Consider the following 26,870-nt stretch of genomic DNA (forward strand, 5'->3'; position numbering starts at 1 on the left):
TGGGTGTATGGAGGTGGAAGAAAAGCTGAACTCAGTAGGGACACCAGATGAACCTCCATTATCCCTGTGGAAACTGGATCTTCCACTGGCCCTTTGCCAAGAATAAACAGAATTGATTAAATCTGTGACTTTGCCCACACTCTCCTCAGCCCTCTGGGTCTCTGAGCTTCCAGGACAGCTGTAAGTTATTCCAGGGGAGTTTATATCCTCCCATCCTGCTGGTTTTCCTACCTTGGCTCCATTATGTCCCAAAGGGAGGACAACACTAGCACAGACCTTCCTCTAGAAGCCTGTTTACTAAAGGATGGGAGTAATTTTCCAGATGTGCTGGAGGGAAGTTTCTTTATCCAAGGACCTGCCCATGGTGTGTTTGTATCCCTGCTAAGGCATCTTTTCCTCACATGGAGGATGCTGGGCAGCCAGCCCGACTTGCATGAGCCTGGAGCTGCTCCCAGACACCTCTGCTGGGGCCGTGTCCGACGGGCTGCACGCTCCTGCACGCGGCACAGCCTCAGCAGCTGCGGGCAGCTGTCCCCACACAGCGCTGGGGACACCAACCAGCCCTGCCCCAGGCTCAGTGCCACCTCCCCAGCTGCTTCATGGGCATTTCTACTCATCTAAGAGTGTCCCTCCCCATCCAGGGACATGGCAACAGGTCAGCGATGCTCATGACTTCCCACCCAACCCAACGTGCTCAACCACGTGGAGCTGCAGAGACTGCCTCATGGCCTGGCAGTGGATTGCTCTTCCCAGAAGAGGTAGCCAGAGCCAGCTTGGTTTAGGAACAGAGAATGGTAAAAGGAAACACAACGAGCTGAAGTGCAATAGGAAGCAAGTGGCCGAATGCGAAAGACAACGGGAAAGTCGATGGCAAACAGCTGTGGCCCAGATGCTGAGCAGAACCGAAAGCCTCTGCTCTGTGGGCAGACCAAAATGAACCAGCAGATGCAGTTTGGGATAAGTAAATTGGTTTATCACCGTGGGAGAAGATCATTTGTCACCTTAGGCAAAACCAGTGTGTCACAAATGGGAAACTGCGAATTCTCCGTGGCATTGCACCGAAACGCAGAGAAACCACAGACATGCAGAGGAGAGCAGCCAGGACACTGCAGGAGCAGGCATTGGGCAGGAAGAGAAAGGTCTTGACCCAGCTACGTTCCATGTTTAGGCTTAAGCAAGTAAACAGTCACATTCATGTTCAAGTGCTTTAATGTTTTATTGGGCCAGGATTTTAAAAGTGTTGAAAAGTCTGTGTGAATCCAGAGCAGCGGCTCGGCTGAGAAAGAGGGAGGAACCGGTCAGTCAGCACGAGAAGGCTGGAGATAAGGGATCAGTCAGGGACTGGTTTATATCAGTGAGGCTTCACTGGGGTTATGCAGCTCCTCAGCGTGAGGAGCCAGAAGTGGCTCTGCATGGGCTAAATGCACTCAGTATCTGTGCTAGATCAGGCGTTTTAATGGGGTCGGGGAGGGGCGAGTGCTGATTTCTTTGAGGGGAAAAGACACTGCACTCTCCTTGGGCTTGTCAGAGCTCTAGATGTCCCATCCCAGGACAGGCAGGGTCATACAGCAGCCAGGCTCTGTCTGTGTTGGATAGGGCTGGATATTCTCAGATGGGACACCAGCAGTAAGAGCTTGTGCTGCAGCAGGGGCTGAGGACCAGTATTCTTTCCTGTGTCTCTAGGAACCATTTAGCTTCCCTGAAAGTCCCTAAGTGCAGAAGAGAGTCAGAGATGGGTAAACATCTCCCGCTTTTGGGGAGCTGTAGGTGTTTTGTACCCAGGACCAGTTCTTCCTGGCTATGCCAAAGGGCCCATGGGAGGGAATGGAGACAATCCTGGGTTTTCCTCTAAATTTTCCCACATGTCACTGAGTTTTTGAGGTTGCTGCTAATCCTCCAGCACAGAGCAAGTGTTCTCATCCTTGTGTTGCCTCCTCCTTGCACATCCAAGGCACCAACCCAGCTTTGTACCTGGTGCACCTGCCCTGTGTATATGTGTGTCCCCCTCTCCATGGGCTCAGGGATGCTTGCCAAGGGCACAGGGCTTCCAGACAGAAAGGGACCTGGGGGTGCTGGTCAACAGCCGGTTGGATATGAGCCAGCAATGTGCCTCAGTGGCCAAGAAGGCCAATGGCATCCTGGCCTGCATTAGGAATTGTGTGACCAGCAGGAGCAGGGAGGTCATTCTTCCCCTATACTCGGTGCTGGTGAGACTGCACTTGAGTGCTGTGTCCAGTTCTGGTCCCTCAGTTTGGGAAGGACCTTGAGATGCTTGAGCACGTCCAGAGGAGGCAACGAGGCTGGTGAGGGGCTTGGAACACAAGCCCTACAAGGAACGTTTGAGGGAGTTTGGGATGTTTAGCCTGGAGAAGAGGAGGCTTAGGGGTGACCTTATTGCTCTCTACAGATTCCTGAAGGGAGGTTGCAGACAGGTGGGGTCGATCTCTTCCACCAGGCAGCAACTGGCAGAACTAGAGGACACAGCCTCAGCTACGTCAGGGAAGGTTTAGGTTGGATATTAGGAAAAAATTTTCACTGAAAGAATAATAAAATACTGGAATTGTCTTCCTAGGGAGGTGGTGGAATCACCATCAGGATATGTTTAAAAAAAGACTGGACTTGGCACTTGGTGCTATAGTCTAGTTGTGGTGTTAGGGCATAGGTTGGACTTGATGATCTTAGAGGTCTCTTCCAACCTCATTATTCTGTGATTCTGTGATTCTGAGATTCTGTGATTCTGTGATTTTGTGGTCCATGCATCCATCCCTGCTCTTTTGTGGACATGTGAGCACAGAGGAGGCAGCTCCGGGCAGCAGATGTCGGCTCAGCCTGCTCATTAGAGATCAGAGTCCCTCTGGAGCACGGGAGGAGCCGCCCACGGGGCAGGTCGGGAGCGCCTTTGGGCATTGTCCCCGCGGGTTCCCACAGCCGCGCCACAAAGGAGGCACAACAGGCTCCTCTGGGGACAAAACCTAATCTGAGAGATACCGAGGCTGAGAAAGCTCTTCCTAAAAAGATGCAGTCAAAAGCTCTTGGATGCCCTGTGTCCAGGGATACCCGATATGCCCGCCTGAGGTATGATTACCTGCAGGCAAGCTTTGTCCGCTCTGGCTCCCCTGAATGTCACACTTGTTCCCAAATACCAGCGGGGAACAATGTGGGGGCAATGCAAGGAAAAGCCTCCTCTGTCCCTCCCAGTCTGAAAGTAAATATCAGATGCCAGCAGTGAAGGGGAGGGAGGGGAATGGTGAGAGCAGAGACAAAAAGGAAAAAGCTGGGGGTTGAGAAGTGCCTCAGTGAAACTGGGTCATGGCTATAGGGTGACAGGCAGAAAAGGGTCCCTGTTCTCAGGGAGGATGAGCAGATGCCTCTGCCAGTGGCTCCTTGCTGGTGGCCTCATGAGCAGAGAGGAGCTGAGGAGAAGGGGAAACATAAAGCCATCCATGCCTGTCCTTCCAGCTACCCTGCACAGCGCTCCACATGGAAAGAGGCGCTTGGATACTCCTGTGTGATCCTTCCTGGGCTCAGAGGACAGCCACGATGAGATCCAGCAAAGATTGGAGAGCAGTGAGTGACAGTGGGGTTGGCTTCACTCTGCCACACTCAGACCCTCCTCATGCTGCTGCCACCATGGCAAGAGACACCACCTTCATGGGGACAAAGAAGCTCCCTAGGGTCTCCTTCAGGAACTCCCAAGTCTGCCCAGCTTCCAGACTCTGCACATGGATCTCACAGCCTCTTCCCCATGGACTGCCCAGACATGAGCTGGAAACAATCTGATTTTCCATCCTTATCTTCCCTTCCTGCTGCTGATAAAGTCAAGTCCTCTTCAGCCCCCTCTTTCCTGTAGGCCACACATGGATTCTTCCTCTCTCAGCGAGTCCCTTTGTCCCTTGGAGGGGATGTGTGTCCAGCTGAGTGTGCTGCTGGGCCAGCAGACTGGTCACTGGCTGTCCTGTGTCCTGCCCCAGATGGGGAGGTGGTCATCCCAGCATTCCCATGGTCCCTGGAGCTCGGGCAGCACAGGCAGGAGCCAGGCTTTATCAAAGCCTGGCTGGAAAGGCAAACAAACACTGTCATGGATGCAGTCACTATTCACTGTGTGTCCTCTTTGAGCAGCCGCGGGACATCCCCAGTCTCTTCCCTGCCTGAGGCTGGAAGGGAAAATCAGCTAAAAAAGCCTGTTTATGTCAGCATGGCTGTCCTTGACCCCAGCAGCCAAGGGACACTGACCCCAGCAGCAGGTCCAGCCAGGGAAATGGGGCAGGAAAAGGTGTTTTTCTAGGAATTCAAGCTCTGACCCAAACTCATTGATGTTAGAGGCGGTTTTTATCAGGCTTTGGTGCAAACTTTTAACAAATCACTGGGAACATGGGAGGAGGCAGAGCAGCAGGAGCAGAGACAGATGAGCCAGAGAAACAGATCTGTCCAAATCTGTAGTGCTCCAAGATACTTCATTCTGTAGGTAACTGAAAAAAACAGGCATATTTCAATGAAATTGGAGAAGTGACTCAGTAGTGTATAAGATCCTAATGGGAGATCCCTTGTGAGGTTCTGGGAGCAAGGCTGGGAACAATCCAGCGTGGATTGGGTAGGAGGGATCACGATGAGAAGTCCTCTGGTTTGAGCAGTGACCCACTGAACAAGCCACAGCAGGGACAACTGCTGAAACCACATTTTGGGGGGACACAGGGGTTCATGCTTGGCAAGAGTTGATGGAAGACTTCCTGCAAGGAGAAGACGACCCAAGGGGCAGCCCCATCCTTTGCCAGATGGCCACACAGCAAGTGTGACCTTACCTCACAAGATTACAAGATTTATTCTGCTCCTTTGGATAGGACTTCGATTAAGGCTTCCATGCAAGGCCACTGGGCGTTCAAAGGGCTGAGGGGACAGCACAGAGTAATGAAAGTCAGGATTTTCTTGGCTTCAACCAGAGATTTATGGATGCTGTTTGTCTTAGAGCAGGACTGTTGTGAGCACCCAACTGCTTGTGACCAGAGCAGAATCCGACAAAACCGCCGAGCCGAGCTGAACTCAAAACAAGCCCTGAGACCCCTGGCATGTGAGGAACCCAAACAGACCGTGCTGCCAGTGCTCACAGGGCCTTGGGTCAGCTGGCAGCGCTCCCAGCGCTGTGCCTCGCGCTCCGGACGGGATGAGCTCACCCCGCGCTCAGCCTGGAGACCCAGCCCGCCTGGGAGGGCAGCCTGCGTGCCTCACGCTCGCTCTGACAGCCAGACAGAGCCAGCTTTATGCTCATTCAAGAAAAATGGCCAGGCTGAGTGGATGCAGCCACTCGTTCCTGGTTATATTTGGGTGACAGCCTCAGCTCGGGCAGCTCAGCTCGGTTTTGCCAACGGAGCAGCGTCAATGAGAAAGGGGTCCCTCGGAAATAAAGCTCAGCTGCAGGTGCTGTGAGGTGGATTTGTAGCTAAGGAGCCTTTGATGGATTGAACTCACCAGCACTGAGCAATTTTAACCCAATATTAGGCGAGTAATCCCTGCCACCTGTGCATGTAAGGCAGGAGGACCAGCAGGGGCACGTGTGCTCGGTGGACTTCCCACACTATTTTTTACTGTGCTGACCTCATGGCTCCTATCAGCCTGCCCTTTTCCAGCTTCCTCTCCCTGATAGCTGGCTTTTCCTCCATATTTCCTCACGTGTTGAGCAATCACCTCAAGCCTCTCTCCACATTTCTAGGATTCTTGTTTATCTCCCTGCGTGGTGCAGGGCTCTGACGAGGCTCTGCTTTCCTGTCCTGCCTGCCCAAGTTCCTCTGTTTACTTATAGCACAAACTGGATTTGTTTGCTTTTTTTAAATGCAAAACAACAACTCAGTACTAGGAGGGATGGTTTCTTCTCTCCTTTCTACTCATTTCTCCATGGTCCCAACATCTTGTCCAGGTTTTACCACCTGCCAAGGGCTTTTCTTCTCCCCTCTCTATAGGCAATGTATAAAATTGCTGCTGCAAGCAGAAATTCATGTCTTGGGGGAGACTAGAGTCTCCCAAAGTCTCTAACTTGTCCCATACTGGCCACTATTATTTGCAGGGAAGTAAAGACTTTAACTCCAATGGGACACAGAGGGGAAATGAGAATTGCTTTGCCACCCCCATGTCCCTACACTCCCTCAATGACCCCTCTCCCCTCTGTGATCCCACACTCTTCCCTCACAAAGCAAACTCTTCCTGGATTATATTTTAATATCTGCAAAGCCTCATGTTTGAAAGAAAAACAAATGTGAAACCAGCTCATGTGAAAAACAGAGAGATGGCCTCTGTCGCTCCCGAGAGCCGGTGTAGGAGCCACATGAAGGGATCAGGGTGGGCAGAGCTGACACACAGGCACTGTGTCAGACCAGGGATTGAGAGATCAGGAGCTTAAACTGAGACGAGATGGTCACACAGTGCAAGGGAGAGGATGATGACAACAATCTTGGGAGCTCAGCTTTCTTTGCCCTCACATTTCTGATTCATATCCCTGAGCATTTATACATACTCCTGCTAAAAGCAGTGAAGTGGCACTGTGGGGTGTCAAGGCTGGGGACAGAGCACCAGCAGGAGCATGGTCCTGCCGCCTGGAGAAAAGCCTCTCTGCAGCATCATCCCACCCTGCAGAGGCTGTGATCGAGCTGGAAACAAAGTCTTGCTGTTCCCTGAGCTTTTCTCTTTTGCATTTGACCCAGTTTGGGGAAATGACAGCTTGTCTGTGCACAGCCCTCACCGAGGGCAGCCCTGGCTCAGAGCTCGGCCTTCAGGAGCCCCTGTAGAGCCCTGGTGTGTTTTTCTGTTTTGCAAAGGGATGGGGTTGTTACGAAAGGGAAGCAAGGTGAGAGATAACGATAGAATATGGTTTCCTCTTCCCTCTCAGCTGCCAGCTTGACTCCAGCCCAGGTCAGCAGTGGAGGACGCTGCTGCTGCTGGGTGCCTGTCCTGCGGTGTGCACAAACCTCGCCTGGCTGCCGGCCCATTTCCTATGGGGCAGGTGGCTCTGTCCCCTCCGTGGGCTTGGCACGCTCCCTGCACGCCGTTCCAGAGCAGCAGCCAACAGCCAGCTCATTCCAGAATAAAAGCCATGCCATTCTGAGTGTAAAAAACAGGATAAGGCCTTAATGATGTCCTTTGTCCACCTGAGTGGGCAACCCACACCTAGGATGCTATTCCTAGGTGGAGATTGCATTTAGTGGGCTAATTGGGCAACACTTGAAATATACCCAAAAGAAATCCCCTTGACCACCTCCTTAGAGTGGTCCTCAAGGTCAGGGAATGGGGCATGAAGGAGACCCTTTGGGACAAAGGACAGCAGCAGTTCTGCAACAACAAGAGGAGCAGTCAGTCTGTCGAGGACGGGTAGTTCCTTCCAAGAGTACAAAATGCATTGCCTCCACCCTTCCTGATGTATAACTTTATGAGCCATGGGGAACAGGAATAAGGAGTTTCCTCATTTTTTGCTCCCAGATTTTGATGATGATCACTGACCTAAGCTTTTTCCCAGTAGTATGAAGAAATACTGCTCAGTTCTCCTCCACATCTTGGTTTTCCAGCTTACAGATCTCTTGCTTGCTACTTGGCTCATCTTATTACAGCAGGGCAGCAAGTGACACAGGCTGTACCTCACAAACTGGGACAGCTGCTCCCAGAGCACTGACTGCAGGGCTAAAATTGGTTATTATCTTCCCTTCCAGATAGGAAAATTAATTTCTCATATTATGACTCCTTATCATTCTTTATGTGAGTAAAACCAGCTCTGAAGAAAGGCTCTTGGCCTCTTTGGGTGCTGTGAGCATCTTTCCAGCTCCCTTGGTTGGGGACCTCCTCACTGGGCTCTGAGTATGGGACAGGCACAAGGGACTGGGGCAGGGACACTGGCTTGCACTGGCCAGCATGTCCTAATGTCACCTGGGCTCCCCAGGCCCCCTGCTCATACACATGTGACAGTAACTTCCAGGGAACTGCTGAAAACCTCAAGGAGTGACCAGCACTGGGTATCTCAGCGTGATATTCCAGCACATGGATGGAGCTGGAAACATGCATGGGGTGGGGGCTAGTCCCAGGCTGAATTATCATCTGGAGGTTTCTCTGTCACTGGCTGATCTGAGGAGAAATGCTCCCAATTCTCTTGCTGCCACATGCATTTGTTCTGTCTTGTCTATGTTTTAGGGTTTTAAATATTCTCTTCCCAAAGGGATCATCTGTTCTTGGTTAGCTACCATGAGGCCACCCCACAGCACTGGTGGATTTCAATGGCTAGAAGGACTTGTCATAAAAGACTCTAAGCTCCCCAAAGGCTTTTAAAAACCACATTTTTAATGAAGTTTAAGAACTGAATCTGAGTACTTCTGAAACGCCTGATCGTGGAGCAGCTGGGCTGAAACCTATTCATGCTGGAAAACCGTTGCTGCGTGTGCCAATATTGCAAGAGCAAATATTGACTTACAAGTGTTGCATTTGCATCTATGAAGAATTCCCACTCTCTTGTTGGAGTATCAGTCCTTTTCACCTGTAGCTTTTCTCCTGAGTAAATTGCTGCTGTAAATTCCATGGTTTGTTAAAATCCTTGTCCTCAGGGTATGGGTGTGCTCTTCAGGCTTTCGTGGAAACACAAAGAGAAGGTCACCCTTTTTATACAGAGAATTACAATTTTTTCTGGAGAATTTTTGAAGTTTGTGTTTTCTGTTTTCAGTGGTTACCTTATATCCTCATGGCTGAGTTCTGTGTGACTAATTCCTCCTTCATCTGCAGTTGGGCAAAAATTATTCCTATTCTCAAGAGACCTGAAAGATGAGAACCTTGGGTTGGGAGGGAGGCAGAGTCCAAGCACATCCCTCACCTCTGGGGCAGCTGGGAGAAAATTATTCCAGCCACAGATATCTCAGCTCCTCTGCCCACGTGGGAATGACAGCCCAGCAGCAGCAGAGCTCCCAGGGCTGCCCTGCAGCCAGTGGAGGCTGGAGCCAGGTATGCTTTGAGATTTGTGCTTTGAACTCTGTGATAATCTTTTAACACTGATCTGAAATGATTGTTCTGAGTGCCCAGACCCACCAGGGTACTGCTCATAATACTGCTTATAAGGCCAAGAGCTGTTCCGTGACAGAGGCCACAGAGCAATTAAACTTGCCAAGTGCAAATTGCATTGCAGTGACCCCAAGAGCTCCTGGAGGGGATGAGGGGTGGTACAGGCTGGGGGGCAAGGGAGGCTGGTGGCTTCTTGCTGGTTGCTGTCACCAGAGGAAGATGTGTAGATGGGCAGTGGAGGAACCCCCAGATGTTTGCACTCACAGGAAGATGAGACACCTCCAGAAGCTACAGAGCAGCTCCATCAAGGTCCAGCCTAGAAGGTGCTGTACTTCAGAATCAGATCATATTTATTAAACGGCTTCCCCTGCCTAGAAAACCTCATGGCCTGGATGAAGGCTTCCCAGAGGATGCTGTAGAGCAAGCAGAGCTCTGTGAGTTGTTGGGATGGGAATGTTAATACTGAGCTGTGCACCCACCTCTGTTTAAGGCAGGGGGATTGCCATGAGCTGCAGCACAGTGCTGGGCTGAGCAGCAGCAGAGCTGCTGTGCTGTGCCTCGGGGAGACAGTGGCACCCCCAAGCAAACCCTTCATCCCAGAGGGGAGGTGCTGGGGCCCTGCAGTGTTTCTGGGTCGCTGCAGTCTCACGGGAGCTATTCAAGGGGAAAACACATGCACATTCCTGAGCACAATTCCCGAGCACAATGGAGCCCAGTGCCAGGCGATGCTGTGGCCAGGAGCATCCTCGGAGGAGGACGAGGCTTTACAGGAATACCTGAAAGAGGAAAACTATAGTTAAACTTCCAGTTCCCGCAGAAGGTGGAAGACAATAAGCAGCCATCAAAAGGCATTTCCTGGCCATCTATTGTTTCCCTCTTGGAGTCCTGCTCATGCTTTGCACCTGGTCTGCAAATGGACAGTTTCTAACCATAGCCCAGGTGAAGAGCTGCACACGCGCTGTGTGTCAGAGCCTGGGGCAGTCCTGAGCAGCTGGATTAAGGTGTTTCTTGCAAACGTTTGTGGCTGGCAGCATTTCCCTGTCTCACAGCTGGCCTCACCAGCCACAAGAGCTGTCGCAGTCTCCCACTTCCATCCCCAGTGCCTGCTCAGCTCTAATCCCACTGGAAGCTGGTGTGGAGCAGGGACTGTTCCCTACCCACTCTCCAAGCACACACAGCATGTCTCCTCTCCAGGTTAGGGCACCCGACCTATCCTCCATCTCTGCCAGTCTTTATCTCACCCTATTTCCTGGCCCCAGCTTTTCTGTCCTAATTAAATGGTAAAAACACGTGGGATCCAGGCCAGGCACGAATGGTTTCAGCAAAGCAATTAGCCCTACGTGAGCGAGGAACAATTAGCGCGGCTCTCTGGAATTCGGCCATTGTGCGGCTCATTGTATATTTTTGCCTTAAAAGGGGGCCAGCGTGTTGGGAGGGGAGCGAGGGCCCCCGTTCGCAGAGCCGGGCTGACATTTGCACTATGTTAGTCATGCTACATGTCAACATTTTTGTGAGCTTTCCAAAAACAGAAATTCTAATGGGATGTTTTAATCCCATCTTCACCCCCGCACGTCCCCCCCCTGCCTCTCCCCCTTTCTACTCCCACCTCCCTCCTCCTCCTCCTCCCTGCCTTGCACAGCGCTAATTCCATCCCCTCTCAGCTTTGGCTCCCGGAAACCAGGCGAAGCCAGAGCAGTGAGATTCCTATTTAAACTTGCATCACATGAAAAATGAACTGTTGCTTTTAATCCCTTTTGCAGCAGCAATGGGAAGGGAGCGAACAAATTTCCCAGGGGTGGAGTGGGGAAATTGGAAGGAGTGGGCTTTTGGAAACACCAAGGCAAGCTGGAGGAAGTGGTGGGTGAATATTGACTCACTCATCTACCTTTGAAAAACCCCTCAGCAACTAAACTGGGACACCCCAAGGGCAAGGAAGAAGCCAAGAAGCTGTGGGGGCCCAGAGAGAAGCCAAAATCCCTGTGAACAACCAACATTTTGAAGCAGCCTTTGCAGGAGCATTTCAAGGCTAGAGTGACACACATATCTGATCTGGGTTGGGTGCAGAGGGTATGCACAGGAGGCTGTGGGACCTACCACTGCTCCAGGGCCAGCTGCAGCCCCTGAGATGCTCAGGTCTGAGCAGGGAGTTAAAATGCATCCCTGATCCTTTTGCCTGGCTGCTTCTCCCCAGGAGGTTTGCAAGACCTGGAGCTGTAGGCAGCTGTGGCCAGGAAAAGAGTGGCCAGTGTCCCATCACAGAATGGGACCAGCCACTGCATCAGACATGGGCAAAACCACGAGATTGAAGGAGTTATTAAGGCAGGTGCTGGTCTGGAGGGGAGCACAGTGCAGGATTTAACTGGGATGGGCACTGGGAACAGCTTGCCTTTGGTTGCTGTTCCTTATACACATACAAAAAAAACCCCCAACAAACTATATATGACAGTTCTGTTGCTGGAGGCTGGACATGGGGTTCACTGAGCCTTTGTCCATCCAGTCCAGCCCAGCATGAGATTTGATTCCTGCCTCCTCCTTGGGGTAATCATCAAACACTTCCCCTGACATCAGCTTCTGGCTCCTTTTCAGAAAGGCAAAGCGGAGAGAGACAAGCTTGCAACAGGAACATGAGAAAATTTGGGGCCAGAAAGCATTAGAGGCCAAAAATTAAAGGCCAGGAGCTGCAAACTCTGCTGACCACACCTCTGGAAGGAGCTTGGGACAGGCTGGCCACCATCTACAGCAGACTGTGATCTCAGCTTGTTGTGCTCCTGCTCTGCCTGTACAGATGGACACGTACAGACCGACGTGCAGGCTCCCTGCACAGCCCACAAGGGAATCTTCCAAACAGGCACCAGCCCAGGGGACAGGAACCATGGTGTCTTTGCCAATGTCACCTCTTGGGAAACTGAGGCACAGCGAGCTGAGCCCTGTCAGTGGAAAGCTGCTTTCTGTCTGTCCAGCTACCTGAGCACTGCTGGAAGCTCTGGCTCTATGATAATCTCATGCAGTGCAGGGCTACCAGTCACAGTCACTGCTTATTTAATTATTGTCTTTTTCCACCTCAAGTCCATGCTGCTAGTTAGTCTAAGAAGTGTGCAACAGCAAATCTCCAACCCAGGGCAGCTTTAAATCTCCCTGGTTTTCTCCTGGGGTCAGCACCAAATGAGGCACCTGCAGCCAGAGACTGCTGCATCCAGCCCAGCACCCCTGGCTGGCAGCAGTGTGACCCCCCCATGCCCCAGCAGCTGTGCCCATCAAGAGGAAGTGCTCCTGCCCACCAGCCCAGGCATTTTGGGGTGACAAAGCCAGGACTGTGAAGACAGTCCTCAGCTGCCCCAGGAGTTGCTGTTGGGGAGGAGAGAGATGCACAGGCTGTGAGAAAGAGGGGTTACATCCAGCTGATTTTGATAGTTCAAATCCCCTTTCCCTCATGTTTTTACCTTCATTCCATGGTTTTAAAATCAAAATTCCATGCCCCAAAGGAAGGAGTAGAAAGCTCCCCTTGCACACCTTACACTGCCAAAACTCCTCTGAGATCAGCCCCGGCCGTGAAGCACTGAGAGAGGCATTAAATCAGCAGTGGATGCTCCACCAGTCTCCCCTCTCCCCAGACCTACCTCCCCTCTCCTGGGCTGAATAGGGAGCATGAGAAACCAGGCTGGGCAGGGACGGCCCCGTGCCCCTCGCTTTCTTTCAGGATCAGAGCATCTATGGGGCCGCTTGTGTTCCCCCAGCTCCTCTCCCCCCGCAACACCAGGAGCTGTAATCTGGAGGCAGCGGGCCTGGAGATGGAGAAAAATGCAAGGGGGGGAGACAGGGACTGTCCCTTCACTCTACCACCACCGCCAAAGCCCCAAATTCTTAGACCTGGAGGAGTCACCACCAAATTCCATTCAACTGACAGAAAAGAAATCAAATCCTTTTAAAGAGAGCCCACTTTCCCCGCAAGAATGCTCCCTCGGCCTTTTGTTGAGGGCTTTGCTTGCTCCCAGCAGCTCGGAGGAAGCTGCTCCAATACATTAACCAGTTTAACTTGCTCGTGACCCCCTCTGCCCAGCGCACAATGAAGCTGCTCGCCCGCTTTTCTCCCTGGCTCCTTTTCAGGAGCTAAATCCCCCGCTGTTCCCTGCTCGCTGCCTCTCTCACTCAACCTTTCTCAGGCCTCTGCTTCAGCCCCGGGAAAATAATGACGCTTTGCATTTGTATAGCCCCCGGCCCCGTGGGATCTCACAGTGCCCTGTAGGGATGGAATCGTGTCCTCCCGCCCGGCCGAGGGGACCAGCAGTGCCCAGAGGTGGAGGGGAAAAGCGATGTAGGGTCTGAAGCCACGCAGGGTGGAGGGGGCTTGCAGCAGGAGCTGGTGGTGCCAGAGCTGGAGCACATCTGGGGTTGACTGGCATGAGGACAGTTCAGCATCAGGAGATGCATCATAGGCACTCATTGCAAGAAATTTGCGTGCTGGGCAGGGAGATGCTGATGGGCTTCACTCTGCAGCCACCTCAAAGACACTCCCAGACCTTCTGCTACAAGAGCAGGAAGGTTTTTTATTTTAAAAAACCGCGATAGATGAAAAAACCTCGCCCTCGCCCTGGCCCTGAATAGCGGAGCCTATCAGACAATGGGAAGTTAACCAAACACGGAGCGGGAGCGCAGAGCTCTGCCGCGGGGCGCTGCCCCTTTCCTACCAGTAATTGATGCAAAGTCTCTTTTGTGCACTCAGAAAATCCCAGAAAGAAAAAGCGGGGGGTGAGAGGCAGAGCACGGGCAGGATCCAGCTCCTGGGCCGCCCTCCTCCGACATCTCCCTGCAAACCTGAGCTGCACAGGGGGAGCAGCGGCCGCACGTCGGGGCCGAACCCCGTTAAATACCCCCGACAATTCGGAGTCGGAGCCTGACAGAGCTTTTAACCCCAGTCCGACAGAGCGCGTAAATCGCTCCGGGCAGACAATGCAGCTTTGCAGCTCGAGCGCGGCATTTCTCTCGGATGACCTGAACACTTTATTACTGGGGATTTATTAACCATTTTTAGCAGCCCTGAGAACCTGGGAGCCTCTTAGGGACCACCTATTGAGTGCCGGGGTCAGGCTGCGAGCAGGGGCGATGCGGAGAGTTTAAACCAATTTAAACCGACCTAATACCGTGGTATGGTTGAAAGGGAGATGCCCCACGTGCAGCCCCAGCCCTGGGTTTGGTGTGGGGCTGAAACCAGCCATCTGCAGTGGAAAACTAGTCTGGAGTTTCAGTGAAATTAATCTGAAGTGGGAGCGATCATATCCTTGGGATTTGGGGGATTTGAGCAGAATGTTCTGTCTTGGAGCCATCCCTGTGTGGTCAGGCAGCGTGGGGAGCACACCAGCACCCTGCAGCCATAGCGAGCCTCACCTCACACCTCAGTGGGGAGTTATGGGCTGTGTCCTAAATGGGATCCTTTCTGGGTCAAAGAGTGAGATGTCCTTCCTGGTCCAGCCTTGGCATCCCTTCTGCAGAGCAGCTGTGACAGAACCCATCTCCCCTGCCCCTTTGTATTTATGGGCCACCCGAATTTAGCTGGTCCTGGAGTCACCCCTGTTGGGCTTAAGCTTTTTGTACCCAAAAAATTGTCTGAATACCAGTGAACTGCACACTAAACATTCCTGGGACCATCCTCCCCATGCCCACCTCCTGCTCCCTGCCCCTCAGGTACCATCCTGTGCCCACTGTGGGGTGTGCAGGGTGGCTGCTGACCCCATCCTTTCCCCGGGGGAGACAGAGCCTCACTGCTGACATCCCCGTGGCAGGTGAGGGCCGAGCCAGGAGACGAGGCACCTGGAGGGGGTATGCGGCCAGCGGCCGGACAATCCCGGAGGAATCTTGTTCTGGCAGGACAGTGCTGCTGGAAGAACAACTTCCCCGAGTGTCAGAGCCGGGCTGGGTAAGGCAGTGCTGGAGGGCTGGGACAGCCCTTGTGCCGGCAGCGGTGGCAGCACAGCGGCTCCTCAAGCCCCTGCATCTCTGGGGCCGTCGCACACAGAGCCCGCATTGTCACTTGCCCCGCTGGGACCCCAACATCTGGCCACAGCACGTGTCCCCAGCCAGCGCCGGGGCTGCGGGAGTGGCAGAGCAGCTGGTCAGGGGAAAAGTGCCTTTCCTCCCCTTTTGGCTCCTGGAGAAAGGGGCTCTTTCTTCATTCAGGGTTTTGCTGCTCGGGCTTTTCAGCTGCCTCTCGAGCCGCGGTTGCTGTGCCATCGGGTTGGAGACAAAGGGCGCCCAAAAAAAAAAAAAAAAAAAAAAAAAGCAAATTGAGATTGGAAGGCTGGGCAGCAATAGCGGGAAGTGGGGAGTGTGGGATATGGTTCCTGTGTTTGTACGGTCTAACTGCCTTTTTTTTTTCTTTTATTATGGGAAGCTTCTTTGGCAACATAGGTCTGTCTCCAGACGTGGCCAATGCTCTGAAAAATGAAGTCCCAAAGTCTTCCCGAGTTTTTCTAGGCTGGGATCATGGTTCAAGTGCTGACCAAGAGAATGCATGACCTAAAATCAAGAGGAGGCAAATGCTGGGGCTTGCCTAAGGAAGCAGTTTCCCTGCTTCATCCTGCCTGGTATTATGGTATTGTTTATCCAGTGCCAGAGATGAATGGAGCACGTGACAGCAGGAAAAATGCAAGTTGGACAAGGTCCCTGCCCAAAAATGCAGCAGCCCCTGATTATGGCATTACATTGCAGCCCAGGCCCAAACCCAAATCCGCCTCCCTGTAGCAGCACACTCCCTGGGAAAGAAAACCCCAAGAGCTCACTGCTTGCAGAGACAGAGGGTAAGGGGGGAAAGAGGCCCCGGGATTCGGCGCCAGGAAAATATCAAGTTGGTGGCACATCCAAGACCAGATTTCAACCCAGTTTTCTCTTTCAGGCACCACATCTCCCACTGTCTGCCTGGAAAAATGGTGTCTCATTTAACAAGCGATCATTATCATGATTAGTATCACTGGGGGCGAGGGGAGGGTGCTGCTTGGTACCTATGAAACATTTTTTTTCAGATATCCCAGCACTTTGGGGCTGTCCATCAGCTCCAAAGCACAGTGCTGTGCCCAGGATGAGCTTGGTCAAGTCTGGGAGCCTCTCCAGGTCTCCCTGAAGAAGGAATGAGAACAGATGCTCCCGGCTCCCTGTCTCCAGATTTACCCACCAGAATGAAGCTTGGTGGAAGCGAGAGGAGTGCTGTGGTTTTTGCGGGGGGTTGGTGTGTTTGTTTTCAATTATGCTCACAGGAGACTGATGGGACGATGCCTGGAGTTTGGTCAGGCTGGTCAGCTTTCTGGAAACCTCTTGGACAGGGCTGTGAGAACATCTCGGTGCAGAGCTTTGGGCAGCCCGGGACGGGGAACGCACTCGCTGCTGCCGACAGAGCAGGAACGATGCTCCGAGCGCGCTGGGGGCTACAGGGGACCAGAGCGTGCCCATCCCGGCTATCGAGGGAAAGGGAGGAGAGGGCACCGGCACCCTGCCCGCACCCAGCCGTGCGCTGCCGGCCGCGGGCGCGGAGATGCGCAGGGCAGAGCCCGGCACCGGGCAGGACGGGGCTGGCGGGGCCGGGCCGCTCGGAGGGGCTGGCGGGGGGGATGCGGGGGTCCGCGGGCAGGGCCAGGCGGTGCCCACGCCCCGCGTGGGGCGGCCCCGGGCCCGTCCCTCCCCGGGCGGGGCGGGCGCGCTTTAAAGGCGGCGGCGCGGCGGGGGCCGGCGGTGGCGGCGGCGCGGAGAGGCGAGGAGCGGAGGGCAGGAAGAAGGAAGGATGCTGAAGAGCTGCGGGAGGAAACTGCTCCTGTCCCTCGTGGGCTCCATGTTCACCTGCCTGCTGGTGCTCATGGTGGAGCCGCCGGGGAGGCCGGGGCTGGCCCGGGGGGAGGCCGGCGGGGCGCAGCGGGCGCTGCAGAGTCTGGGGGCGGCGGCGGCCGCGGCTCCCCCGGCGGCGCAGGGGCCGCCCGGGCTCCGCAGCTTCGCCGATTACTTCGGGCGGCTGAGCCGAGCGCGGCGGGAGCTGCCCCCAGCCCCGCCGAGCCCCCCGCGGCCGCCGGCCGAGGACATCTCCCCCCGCGATGTCTTCATCGCCGTCAAGACCACCAAGAAGTTTCACAAGGCGCGGCTAGAGCTGCTGCTCGACACCTGGATCTCCCGCAACCGCGACATGGTAAGGGATGGGGACAGGGATGGAGACGGGGCTGGTCCCCTCCGCCGGCCGGGATGGAGCGGCTCGGGGCGGGCTGGAGCCCACGCTTCTCCGCCACAGTCCTGGCCCTTCGTTCGGTGCGATCCGGGTGGTGCCGTGACCCAGCAAATAGCACCTGCCCTTCCCTTTTCCCCCACATCGCTGAGCCGGGAGGTATTCCGAGCCTGGCTGGGCTGTTCTGCGGCCAGCTGTGTTTTCGGGAGGGTGAAATGCAGCGTTGCAGGGTGGGTGATGGAGAGAGCCCGACCTTGGCTCCTCACACTCAGAAGCCTCCCCGAACTCTGCTCCGGGGTCCTTTCTGCTGAGCACCTCCCTTTGCAGAGCTGGTCTGGGTTGCTTTCGGCTGGTGAAACTGAGGCACGGTGAAGGGGTGTAGCCCAGCCCGTGGGTGCCACGGTCCGGGTCAGGCCCCTGCAGAGAGGTGCCTGAAGCTGTGCTGCTCGAAGGACACACGGTTTATCAACCCAGGGCTGGGAGAGTGCCGGGATTGAAGCTCTGGATCTCCTGACAAGGGACTGGGGCAGGACTGGAGTTGCTGGGAGCTCTTATGGGTCTGCACCAGCTCACCCACACCGGGGCAGTTCCAGCGAGTCTGGTTCCTGACCTTACTGATGTCCTGCCCAGAGTCCTGGCAGTCCCTTACTCTGTCCTTCAAGTACTGAAGCAAAATTGAAAAGGAAAAAAAAAAACTGTTTCCTTAGGAAATGTGCTTTGCCATTTGCTCCTAAGACAGTTTTTCTACCCTTAGACAGCTTCCCAAAAGTAAGTTATGTCTGGTCCTAACCTTTTCTTCCTACTGTCTTCACGTGTTTCCTCCTGGCATGGAACTCAGTTTCTTGCTTGCAAACTGTTTTCCTTGGAAATCTGGAGTGGCTGAGGGTGGAGGCCATAGGGGAAGGATTGAGCTGCCTATGCCCTCCTCACCCAAGTCTGCTGGACCTTGTGGGGTCTTGGCTCCTGCACTGTACCCCAAGAATTTTCTTGCTACTTCTACTTTTTTTCCCCTGTAAATTGTTTTTTTTTTTGTTTGTTTGTTTGCTTGTTTTTTTTTTTTTTTTTTTTTTCCCCAAGTTTCCTGGGCTTGGCATTGGATCTGCCACTTCTCCTTGGTCCAGTTATTTAATGGAAACCTCTTTTATGCTCTGCTGTCACTCCGAGGGGGTGGTGAGTGGTGGTGGAGTGAAACGCTCTTTGAGCACCTACAGATGATCCTGGGAATGGCTGCTCTTTTTTTTCTTCTCCCCCTTGTGAGCTCCGGCTTTCTTCTAGGTTTTTTTTTTTTTTGTGCTTCGTTTGTCCGTTTGGATTCCCAGAGCCCTAAGGCTCGGCTCTCACGCTGTCCCCCTGGGCAAGCTAACAAAGCCCCTTTTCTCCTGGCGCAGAGAAAAGGCTTCGCAGCCTCTTGTGTGGCACTTTCCATGGGAACGAGGGAGCCGGAGCCGGCCGTGTCCAGGTCAGGTTGCCTAGAGATGAGGGCCATGAAGCCAGGGGGGCCGCAGCCCTGCGAGGTGCCTGCCTGACAAGCCAAGCCGCTGAGTGACGCCTCTTGTACAGCACTTGAGGACAAGGAGCTGCCGAGAGAGCTGGAGGCAGCCTGAACTCCTGTGGAGCAAAGCAGAGCTGTGGGATGGAGGCACAGGGGATGAGGCTGCGCTGCTGGGGGTGATCGGCTCCGCTCTTCCCATGCTGACACAGCCTCTGTCCCTGGGAAGCTTTGAGGCGCCCTGAGCTTCCCCAAACTTGGCATCAGGTTGGGGTTTTTTTGCCTGCAGAGTGTGGGATTGGTGCTATGGGGCTCTTCTCTCTTACTTCTCTTCAGTTCCTGCATCTCCTCCTTGCTTGGCCCCCTGGTTTCCATCCCAGGAGGGTGATTTGGTGGCAGTGGGGCACTGCCTTCCCTCAAACGTCTCTCTTGGTCTGAGTCAGGCCTGTCTCTGCTCATCCTCTCTCACTCTGGGTTTCACTGACGGTGCTCAGGCGTGTGAGCTGCCTCACCAACGCGGGGAAGTTCCTGCCCAAGGGCTGAGAATCTCCTTTGCCTGATGCTGGGTCTCTTTCTCCTGATTGCCTCTCGCTCAAACCCCAGCCTCCCTCTGGCTGTTCATTAGCCAGGCAGGAGGGATGCAGACAGTGCTGAGAAGGGGTTAAATCCAGCAGGTACCTCCTGCCTGGGCCCTGGCAGATAGGGGGAACAGCCATTGTGTCCTTCCTTGGCTGCTCTTTGTTCTGCCCACAATAGTCCCTGTTTCCTGCCCTCTGTCACCTCCAAGACACTGCAAAGGGCACCTTCTTCTCCTTCCTGCCTTTCTGCGCAGGGAGAGCACATCCCTATTCTCTAAATCTCTTTGGGTTGCACAACACAGGCTGGACAAGCTGCTTTTGGAGGAGAGTTATGGATTTTCCACTCTTTGAGTTTCCAGCTGTCTCAGTATCTTTAGGATGCTGGAAAAACTTTGCACTTGAAAGGAAAGATAGCGGGGAGGAAAATGGCCATTAAGCAGAAACCCTGGACAGGAGCAAGTCCAAATCTCTTGACCAGCACCGAAGACACCTCTGCTGCCCCTGGGGCTGCCCTGAAGGCGGCTGGGTGTCCCTGGGGCAGCACAGAGGCACCCAGGCAGCTCGGCACACGCCCCGGAGCCCGCGGGGGCTGAGCCGTGGGATCCGCCGGCTGCCTCCGCTCGGCGGCGCGGTAATTGCAGCCTTTGAAAAATTCCTGCTCTCGGGGCAAAGCGAGCGGGTTTGCCTTCCAAAGAGCACCACGGCGGCTCCCAAATTTCTCTAGCACCTTGGCCAGGGTCCCCACCCACACGCCGGAGTGTGCTGGCATGCGAGTCTCGCTCCCACCAGGGACTGCTCATCCCAAACCAGCTCCGCGGTGCAGCTGCCTCCCCCCGGCCCTGGGCTGTGTGCCAGGGCCTGCTGAGCACTGTTGAACTCGGATGGAGTGTGAGGGTCCCTCCCTGCCGTCCCCCGGGGCAGCCTGTGTGGGTTTAAGGGGTGGGAGCCCCTTAATTGCCCTGTCCCAAACGCTGCTGCTGTCCCTGCCCATAAAAGCCCTGGAGCCGGTGAGCGGCGCGTGGAGCACCCGGCGGGAGGGTGGGGGACCCTTGCCACACAATGAGCTCATTGTTTGGGAGGAGGTTATTAAAAAATTATAACATTTAAAATTACAGTGGAGGATTCTTCCTCTTGCTGAAAGGAGCAGGGGGGAGGAAGGGCCCGCGGCCCTGCAAGCCCCTTCACCGCCTCTGCAGGTCCCAGCCATGGGATCCTGTGCCAGCACAGACCTGCCCCTGGTCCTGGGGAGAGCCACCACCATGGACTGGGGCTGCTGCCATCGTGGCACGCTGTCATTGCAGGGACATCGCCATCACACTGCTCCCAACTTGGTGAAGAGAGGTGGGGATTTCCCCCCTTAAACCCCGAGGCTAGAGGGAAAAGAAGAGATTTTCCTGTGGGGACACAAAGCTGGGCAGCTCTGGCAGCATCCAGAGCCACTCACCCAGCTGGAGACTGAGCTCCCCCACCCACCAGCGCCTCTTGCTGCCTCCTTTCCTTAGCACCAAGTGGGGTGGCTGTGAAAAGGGTACTGGGGTGCTCCATCCTCTCCCAGCATGGGGAAGTGGGATGTGGCACAGGCTCAGGATTTGTGCAGCACAGAGTCACGGGGTGCCTGCCTGGCCGAGGTTCCCCTTTTGGTGGGTGGGATGGTGGGATGGTGGCAGGCATGGGGTATGCAGAGAATGTGTCACCCTGGGAAGTCACAGAACCCCTCAGCCGGGTGGCACAGCGAGTACCACGATGACCCCGGGGTGGCCCTGGCTGGTGGGACAGCTTGTGCAGCACCCACATGAGCACCCACGAGCTCCGGCAGCGCAGGGGAAATGAGTCACCCTGAAAGGAGAAATGAAGGCGAGGAAAGAAAAGAAAAATAAAAAAGGAGCCCTCTCCAAGGGCGAGGAGGAGGCAGTGGGGGGCTCCGGCGGCTGCCTGGCTCCTGGCGGGCAGCTGGGGGGGCTGAGCCCGTTCTGGATCCCGGGTGCCGCCGAGTCCCGGCCGGGGGTCCGTGCATTGTGCGGGGCTGCGAGGAGCGCTGGCAGCTATTGTTCGGCAGGGATTTGGCATCCTGTGTTTCTTGAAGCTGCAGTTCTGAGAACAATGAGGTTTCCTGCAGGGGTTGGGGGGGTGCAGCGGGCCCTTCCTCTCTTGCACCCTGCAGGAAAAGTTACTGGGGGGGTGGTCCAAGAGGTCCTTGCACCCCTCGGTGCTGTGTCTGGCACAGGAGCCAAGTGGGAGAGAGGTGGCTGTAAGGGCTGGGAGTGTTTTCTGGCCCTGCTGGGTTTGGAGGAGGTGGTTTACAGGGGATGTTGGCTGCAGTGTCCACTTGCAGCACTATAAACTGGACGCTGCCCTCACATCTGGCATCCCACTTGGGAGATGCTAAAGGTGGATTCATGTTTTTCACTTGTTCTCTCCTTTCCTGGCCTATTCCCTCCCAGGCTTGGCTGTCACCTCTGCTCCTCTCCCCTGCAACCCCAGGTAAAGGGTGCATGTCCCATCCAAGAAACACAAATTAATTATAAAATTAATTTTAAAAATTAAGCCTTTAATTGTTTTTGTTTTAATTGAATGTGATGGTGGTGTTGGGAGGGATGTGGGAAACCTGTGAGGCCCCAGTAGGTGCCCACATGGGGTGACTTACAGCTCTGTGCCCCTGTCCCAGTCCCTGAGGTGCCACCTGGTCCACCCACACCAGGAATATTGCAGGGATGTGTGTGGGGAGAGGCTGAGGGGAGATGCCTGGGTAGGATGAAACGTTTCGGTGCAGGCGACTAATAAACAATTGTCCCTGTGGTCTATTTATAGAGGCTGAGTGCAGGATTAGTAGTGGGGTTATTTTTGGAGCAGCTGAAGGCAGTTGCTGGACGGCGCTTCTGAGCTAATCAAGCAAACGTTTTCTGTCTCGCCTGTGCACAGGCTGTGTGCTCCCTGCACCCCCAGCAGGGAAACCTGGGCTGGAGTGCCAACCCCTCCGTGTGATGGGGTTGTCTCAGGCATCCTTGGATGCTGTCCTGCTGCCCTGGTTCAATTTGTACCCCAAGTAGTTGCCTGACCCATCCCTGAGCACCTGGGGGAAATGGGGACCCGCAGCTGTACCCCGAGTTGGTTGGGGTGACACCCCCCCTCCCTACACGCAGCACTGACCTTGTGCCACCCCAGCAGCGATGTGTCCATGGAGACACAGCAACCACGGGCATCCTTGGCCCTGCAGCTGATGGGTCCCTGTCCCCCAGCTGTCCCCTCCTCACCAGCACTTCCCCATCCCCTTTCCTCAGAGCCTTCCTGACCTCTGTCCCTGCCCACAAGCCAGGCTCCACAGCAGGCTGTGCATTTGTGGGAACTTGCCTTCCCACCCCCTCCATCATTTTTTTTCCCCCCACTTTTTCTTTTATCCTTTTCAAGCCCCAAAGGTCACTTGTAGCCCCGTCCCCTCCCATTGAGCCTCACTGCAGCTCCGGGGCTCTCCCCACCAGCCCCGGCTGGGGACCTGAGCAAACAGGGCCGGGTTAACCAGTGCAGCTGTATGCTAATGACTGCTGCCCGCTTAACTCTCCTCGCTGAGTAAAGTCAACCCCACTATTGTACCCAGCTCCTCAAACAAGCCACAAAACCCCAGCGCGTTCCCGGGGCCGGCTGCGGGGTGGCACCCAGTTTCCAGCTCACTTGTAATTCACCATCCCCAGCGCTCCATCGTCCCCCCTCTGCTGCCTCCTGCCTTTCCCCCCACCCCTTTTGTCTTTCTTCCTTTGCCCTTTTGTGCACGTCTGGTTTTTAATAGCGCTTGGCAGCTGGTTGTGGTTTCTCTCCTCCAGCTTTGTTTGCTGCCCGCTGATTGATGGCGATGCCTTTCCCACCCCCTGCTCTCTCCTCCTGCTTCTCGTCCTTCCCCAGGCCCAGAGCAGCCCCTCCAGCTCTCCTTCCTGGGTGACATATGCCAGGAATTAGCTGTGTAAATAGAGGAGTGCAGCCGGGCAGGCAGCTCAGGGGCCCAGGGAGGCGGTCGGGTGCTGCCTGGCACCGTGGGATTGTGCTGGGATGGGGCAGTGGGGACCCATCCCCTCCTCGGGGCTGGCGAGTGGCACTCACTGGCACATCTCAGCCCCCTTGGGGGGCACAGAGGACTCGTGGAGGTATTGTGCAAGTGGCCAAGGACAGCCACGTGCTGTTGACACAGGTGGGGACGCGGCTGGGAGTTGGCGCCATGGGCAAACACACCTGCCCGGGAGGCTGCTCCGGCACCCCGGCCACGCGCGCCGGCTCAAGGCTGAAATCCCCGCTCAGATCAGGCCGCTCTGCACCTGCTCCCCTCCGTGCCCCCGCCTCCCATGTGCTGGGGACAGCCCCCGTGGCCCCCAACACCTCCCTGCCAGCTGCTGCCCCGTGCAAAAGGCAGGAGGATGGGGATGCTCTGTGTGGGGGCTGGGGTTTGCTCCCAAGGGGAGCTCAGCGCCCGTCCTGCTCTGAAGCTGGGTGTGTTGTGTGGCTGCCAACTCTCCAGTGCCCCTTGGGGTTTTGACAAGGGGGAAGAAGTCACCACCAGCTTCCTGGAGGAACTGGTCCCAGGTGCTGCCCAGGGGTGCTGTGTCACATCCAGAGCCACACGGTCTCAGTCCCTTGGTCCTCAGAGGTGCTTTGTCTTCTCTTTCAGACCTTCATCTTCACTGACGGGGAGGATGAGGAGCTGAAGAAGCAAGCACGTGAGTCTGTGGCTCTTGTCCCTTTGTGTGTGTGACCTGGCCAGGTCTCCTGAAAAGCTCCCACCTGTGGAGCATGGTTGGCGTGGGGCCTGCCCTGGGAACTCTGAAAAAGCCCTTGTCACAGGAACGTGGGTTGAGAATGACACAATTTGTTTCGGTGATGATGCCTAAAGCACCCTCTGCTTGGGAGCCCCATCTGGGGGCACGTTTGCTTCCCAGTCAGCCCAGCCCATCCCCTGCATGGTGCTGCTGGGGATCACAGTAACAGGGTGGGGTGCCTTTGCACCACTTTGTCCCTGGGGTGAGTTGGGATTGACAGCAACGCAGACAGGGTTTCATGGGAGCATTTTCCGGGCTGGGGTCAGCGTGGTCTATTCTCCCCATGCAAATGAGTCCTTTTCAGGCTGGGAAGTGATTGACTTTGAGCTGGGCAAGAAAAATAGGGCAGGATTTTTGCTGCCATGTCCTGGGCAAGCTCAGGACTCATAGACACCCCCTCACCCCCAGGATGGCTGGTGCACCCTGGGCAAGGTGATGTGGGGTGACATCATGCTAGTGGATAGGGCTGATCTGTGGTGCATCTGCTGCATCCACATTCCTTATTCATCCCTTCCCTTCTCTCACATGGAAAAAAAGGCCTTCCCCCAAAAAATCTGTCATTTGCCCAAAACAACAACAATGTGGGTCACTGAGCATCGGGGCCACCCATGAGTTTCCATCCCCCTGGCACACCTGGGACATGTGTGGTGAAGTGTCACTGTTTGAGTGTGTGGGGAGGTGTGGGATGCACCAATGCTGGGTTTTGACCCCTCCTTTTTCCCCACAGGAAACGTCATCAACACCAACTGCTCGGCTGCCCACAGCCGCCAGGCCCTGTCCTGCAAGATGGCCGTGGAGTACGACAAGTTCATCGAGTCTGGCAGAAAGTAAGCGGTGCCCGGGGCTGCTGTGGGGGATGCCAGGGCTGAAGGGGGGCAGGATGGTGCCAACAGAGACCATTTGTGGTTTTGGGGTTGTTCCTCAGCGTGGGGACTGGGCAGCTGCCCCGGGTGGGTGTGACACTGCTGTCACTGCAGGTGGTTCTGCCACGTGGACGATGACAACTACGTGAACGTGCGGATGCTGGTGAAGCTGCTCTCCAGCTACCTGCACACACAGGACATCTACATTGGGAAGCCCAGCCTGGACCGGCCCATCCAGGCTACAGAGAGGATCAGTGAGAACAAGATGGTGAGCGTGGGGAGAGCGTGGGGCTGCTTTAATTTGGGCTGCGTGGAGAAGGAGCTGTTGTCTCACTGCGCTGGTTCCCCTCTCTCGCAGCATCCTGTGCATTTCTGGTTTGCCACGGGTGGAGCAGGGTTCTGTATCAGCCGGGGGCTGGCACTGAAGATGAGCCCTTGGGCCAGGTAAGAGCATTGGCATTGCACTCCCAGGGGGAATCCTCATGGTCGCCAGGGCACAGAGAGGTGACATTTTTGGGGATGGGTGCTGGACCATGTCCCACAACCTTTCTCTCTCTTCTGGGTGTGTCTGCAGGGAGCTTGGAAACAAGCTGGGAAGGGTTTCAGTTCCCCCAGAGTGATTTTTAATCAGAGCTGGGCACCCACTGGCCAAGCCCAGAATCCCACAGGGTGCCCACATCCCCTGGGCTTTGCTCCTCTGCAGCCCCTCTCTGTCTCCCCGCAGTGGGGGTCACTTCATGAGCACTGCAGAGAAGATCCGCCTGCCTGACGACTGCACCATCGGCTACATCATCGAGTCCGTGCTGGGCGTGAAGCTCATCAGGAGCAACCTCTTCCACTCCCACCTGGAGAACCTCCACCAGGTGCCCAAGTCAGAGATCCACAAACAGGTACCACAAATTGTCACCCAAAACTTGGGCATCAAAACTAAGATACTGATTGGTGTGTGACCAAAACAGCAGAGGGGAAAAGCCCCATCGGCCTATCACTGTGGGGTGATGCAAAGTGTCACTGGAGACTTTGGGAAATGGGGTGAATTTTGCAGCTCCCCTTTCCTCTGCTTGATCCTTATGGCCATGTTGGCCACTTCACCTCTCTGTGCTTGCCCCCCAGGTGACACTGAGCTATGGCATGTTCGAAAACAAGCGCAACTCCATCCACATGAAGGGAGCCTTCTCCGTCGAGGAGGACCCATCCAGGTGAGCTGGGAGCCCCTGTTCCCCCCAGCCGGGCTGCCGCGGGGCCGCCGCTGTGCCGTGCTCAGCTTTGCTCCTCTCCTCCTCCTCAGGTTCCGCTCCGTGCACTGCCTGCTGTACCCCGACACGCCGTGGTGCCCCACCAACATGGTTTACTAGGAGGTGCACGTGCCCTCCAACCTCGTCCCGACTTTCCCCGGTATCCGACGGGCGTGCGGGACCTGCGTGCGGGTGTGTCGGTCCGGCCTCGCCGCGAGGCGGACGGACGGACGGACGTCGTTGCTGTGGTATTGCACAGTGTGTGTGTACTGAAGGCTGCTGTGCGGCCCCTTGCCCCTGCCCCGCCTGCCCGGCTGCCCGTGCCCGCTGCCTGCTCCGGCCGGGATGGCGAGAGGGACGGGAACTGAGCACTTACCCACGGGCACCCGCGGCTGGCGGGCCCCACGCCATGCGTGGGGAGCGGCCGCAGCGCGGGGCCCTGCCCCACCCCGGGCTTGCTTCTCCTTGATGTTTTTTTTTTTTCCTTTCAAATGTTAAGTTTTTTTGGTGTGTTCTTCCCTTCTTTGCATCTACCCTCCCAACCCGCTCCCATAACCCCTCACCCAGCCCATCCTCTCTCCCAGTCCCAAAATCTCAGCAGCGAAGCTCTGGCTCCCAGCTGGGATGTGGGGTCCTGTGAGTTCTGCTCCCTGGCTCGGCAGGCAGGCACAGCAGGCAAGAGGTGGGCAGGGGA

General features: G+C 55.4%; 1 protein-coding gene across 1 annotated transcript; it reads left to right on the forward strand.

Moving 5' to 3' along the window:
- The first annotated feature begins 16,712 nt into the window (after positions 1-16,712).
- LFNG (LFNG O-fucosylpeptide 3-beta-N-acetylglucosaminyltransferase) lies at positions 16,713-26,461 on the forward strand. Its single transcript, XM_002195317.6, has 8 exons — positions 16,713-17,179; positions 23,931-23,979; positions 24,806-24,905; positions 25,056-25,209; positions 25,300-25,385; positions 25,666-25,831; positions 26,055-26,140; positions 26,230-26,461. Exons 1-8 carry the CDS (start codon positions 16,784-16,786, stop codon positions 26,294-26,296), a joined length of 1,104 nt encoding a protein of 367 aa, XP_002195353.2. The 5' UTR covers positions 16,713-16,783; the 3' UTR covers positions 26,297-26,461.
- The last annotated feature ends 409 nt before the right edge of the window (positions 26,462-26,870 follow it).

The sequence above is a fragment of the Taeniopygia guttata genome, chromosome 14 (genome assembly GCF_048771995.1).
Source record: "Taeniopygia guttata chromosome 14, bTaeGut7.mat, whole genome shotgun sequence".
Classification (NCBI taxonomy): domain Eukaryota; kingdom Metazoa; phylum Chordata; class Aves; order Passeriformes; family Estrildidae; genus Taeniopygia; species Taeniopygia guttata.